The sequence below is a fragment of the Poromitra crassiceps genome (assembly GCF_964638095.1).
Source record: "Poromitra crassiceps genome assembly, chromosome: 19".
NCBI lineage: Eukaryota > Metazoa > Chordata > Actinopteri > Beryciformes > Melamphaidae > Poromitra > Poromitra crassiceps.
The window spans coordinates 3152420-3155320 of NC_139646.1; the positions used below are offsets into that span (position 1 = coordinate 3152420).

At 44.1% G+C, this 2901-nt stretch overlaps 1 protein-coding gene across 1 annotated transcript in view; it reads right to left on the reverse strand.

Annotated features, from left to right (window-relative positions):
* The window catches only part of b3gntl1 (UDP-GlcNAc:betaGal beta-1,3-N-acetylglucosaminyltransferase-like 1), a gene marked incomplete at its 3' end in the record, with an annotated part of 17223 nt that extends 14581 nt beyond the window's left edge, over positions 1-2642 (reverse strand). The window contains exons 1-3 of the mRNA XM_083655275.1: positions 2622-2642; positions 1627-1743; positions 1033-1132 (exon numbers count right to left, since the gene is read on the reverse strand). Coding sequence (XP_083511401.1) covers positions 1033-1132; positions 1627-1734 — 208 coding nt within the window. The 5' untranslated portion in view covers positions 1735-1743; positions 2622-2642. The remainder of the gene's footprint in view (positions 1-1032; positions 1133-1626; positions 1744-2621) is intronic.
* Positions 2643-2901: the final 259 nt, after the last annotated feature.

The following is a 2901-nucleotide window of genomic DNA, read 5'->3' on the forward strand; positions in this document are numbered from 1 at the left end:
ATTAAAATTGACAACCGGTCCGCGACTTTTTTTCCCATGTATCTACCGGTCCTTGGCACAAAAAAGGTTGGGAACCCCTGGGTTAAATGACACATTTTTGGATGCAGGTTTTGGTAACATAAAGGTTAGTAGAGCAGTCAGTCAGCGAGTGACTTCCGCTCACATCATGCCAAATGGCTGTGATTTCAGGGTTTTGTCTGGAGCGGCTGTGGGATCTATAATAATGCGGCTGTTCCACACCTTGTGAAGTAGCAGAGTACAGCAGCTGTTCCACACCTTGTGAAGTAGCAGAGTACAGCAGCTGTTCCACACCTTGTGAAGTAGCAGAGTACAGCAGCTGTTCCACACCTTGTGAAGTAGCAGAGTACAGCAGCTGTTCCACACCTTGTGAAGTAGCAGAGTACAGCAGCAATTCCAGGTCCAAAAACAAAGAAGAAGCTCTGCCAGAAACCGGAAAGAGCGGACTGAGGATTTCTCCCAATAGGATCACATAGGAAAGGCTTGCTGATCAAAGAGCTGGTATCGGATTATCGACAAGGTTAAACCACCCTATTGTGCAGACTCGTCCACAAGAACACGGACTTGATGGCGGCAGAGTGGCCTCTCAACCATTTCGGCCGGTAATTTGTACAGATTGTATACAGGCAGCGTCGAGTCCTCCTAGATAGTCAGACCTCTGTAATTGGACTGGATAATGTTCTCCTCATGAATAATTGTCTGATCATGAAATAAAATATAACATTTCAGCTTGTTAAGGATAATCTCATTATACTGTGGAAACTTTCAGACATAGTAACCAGTAGTTACTGTAAACAAAAACTACTGGTCAGTGCTGTAGGTACTGTCAATGATGTAGAAACATCCAGATAGTGAGGGAAACTCTTGTCATTGTCCTCTGTGTTTGTGTATTCTTTGGATCAACCAATCTGTGTCCAAAGTAGGGGTAGGAACTAATTGCTGAGGTTGTGGTTTAGCAAGATCAGGCAATCTGGAATGGGATTTGATCTCAGATTAACCAGAGAGTGGACTGACCTCCTTTCGGATGGGCAGAGTTATGGCCACAGATCACCACAGAAATGCCCCTCGTCTCCAGCCGCTCCCTCCAACCCTCCACCACAGCCTTGGAGTCATCCTGAGGGGCACACACACAAAAATAGATCAATACACTACCAGTCACACAGTTTGGACACAAGCACAAACACTTTTCTTTATGTCTACCATTTGTAAATAGCACAAATGGAATTATGCAGTGACCAAAAAAAGGTGAAACAAATTAAAATCATGTTATATTTTAGATGATTTAAAGTAGCCACCCCTTTGCCTTGATGGAAAGGCAAATTCATACATAGGCATAGACTTCCCTATTCATACTCACGAATCACTTCATATATGAAGATGGCTTTAAGATGAAAAACATAGTACATTCAATCAGATGTGTCCAGACTTTTAACATAGACACACTAAAATTGAGCTCAAGTCTGATATTCCTAGACTCGTAAGATACAGCATTCATATTTGTGTAATAACAAAAAACAAACACACACACACACACACACACACACACACACACAACACACACACACACACACACACAACACACACACACACACACACACACACACTTACACTGCTGGCATCGTCATAAACCGACAGCTCCATGGAACCAGCGAAGTCTTGGTGTAAAATGGCCTCCAGACACTCATCCAGCCAGCAGGATGCATTGTACACTGGCATGACTATGGACTGACAGAGGACATGGATCACTGACTCCTTACAGTCACTTCAACTACATGCAAAGACAACCACCAATCAATAGCAATGAATCGGGGCAGATATCAGGCCAGGGTAGTCTGGGGCCAAAAGCTTGGCATTTGGTCATCCGGTAAAAAAGCAGAAACAGCCGTTGCAGATCCGGCGGATACGGAACTTTTCTGTGCGCCAAAAACCAGATTCTGCTGAAAACAGGACGTCATAAATGTGATGCGAGTTATCTAGCTATGTAGTTAATGAACTAACACCATATAACCATCTTTTTTATGTGGGAACGATAACACTGTAACACATCTGCTGGATCTGGGGCGGGTCTTAAGACAGGAAGACCAGGCTCTTCTCCTTTGAGAGAGAGCCTGGTGACGTGAGGTTAGGCCAGGGAGGGATTCTCAGGACTTGTGAGCAAACCTATAAACATTAAACAGTACAAAACACCAGTGGATGATTATTCTGTTAACATAAAAATGACATAATCTTGTGCAACAAATTGTTTTCATTAAGATGCACACAGCAAAATAGTCAGTATCGATTTAACTCTGAGAGTGTAAAAAAGTTAATATAAATCCAACTGTCTCTAAGTTTCTGATAACAGTGAGTGAACAGCAGCCAGAGACAAAGATTGATGTCAGCTGTGTGAACAGCTCCACTCAACGTCTTGTCAACTTCAAGTGTAAATGTCACTGCTTTGTGTGGGATATAATTCTGTGAAACTGTCACTGGGCTTCTATATGAATGTTTACCTTAAGGCACAAGGTATTGTATAATCGTACACTGTGTATTGATAAAGGAACTTAAAACACTGTAAAATGTGTCATTTGTGTATCATCACTGGAGCGAACCATCAAGCCTACCACATCCACCGCGGTCCTCTCCGCCTCCTCCCCTCCCGTCTCTGCTGCACAGGCTGCCGCCATGCGGAGGCGCTTCGGCGGGTTCATGCCAGCCTCTTGTACCGCATCCCGATGCTCGGAGGAACCTCCACTCATCTGAGCAATGACACAGACCGTTAGCCTACCTCTGACTTCCCTCCGCAGCACTGCATGGCTGAAAATGAATGAGGCGATTCCTAAATGACTAAACGTTCAAAACCGACCGACGGACATCCAAAGACACGTGAATAATAACGTCACT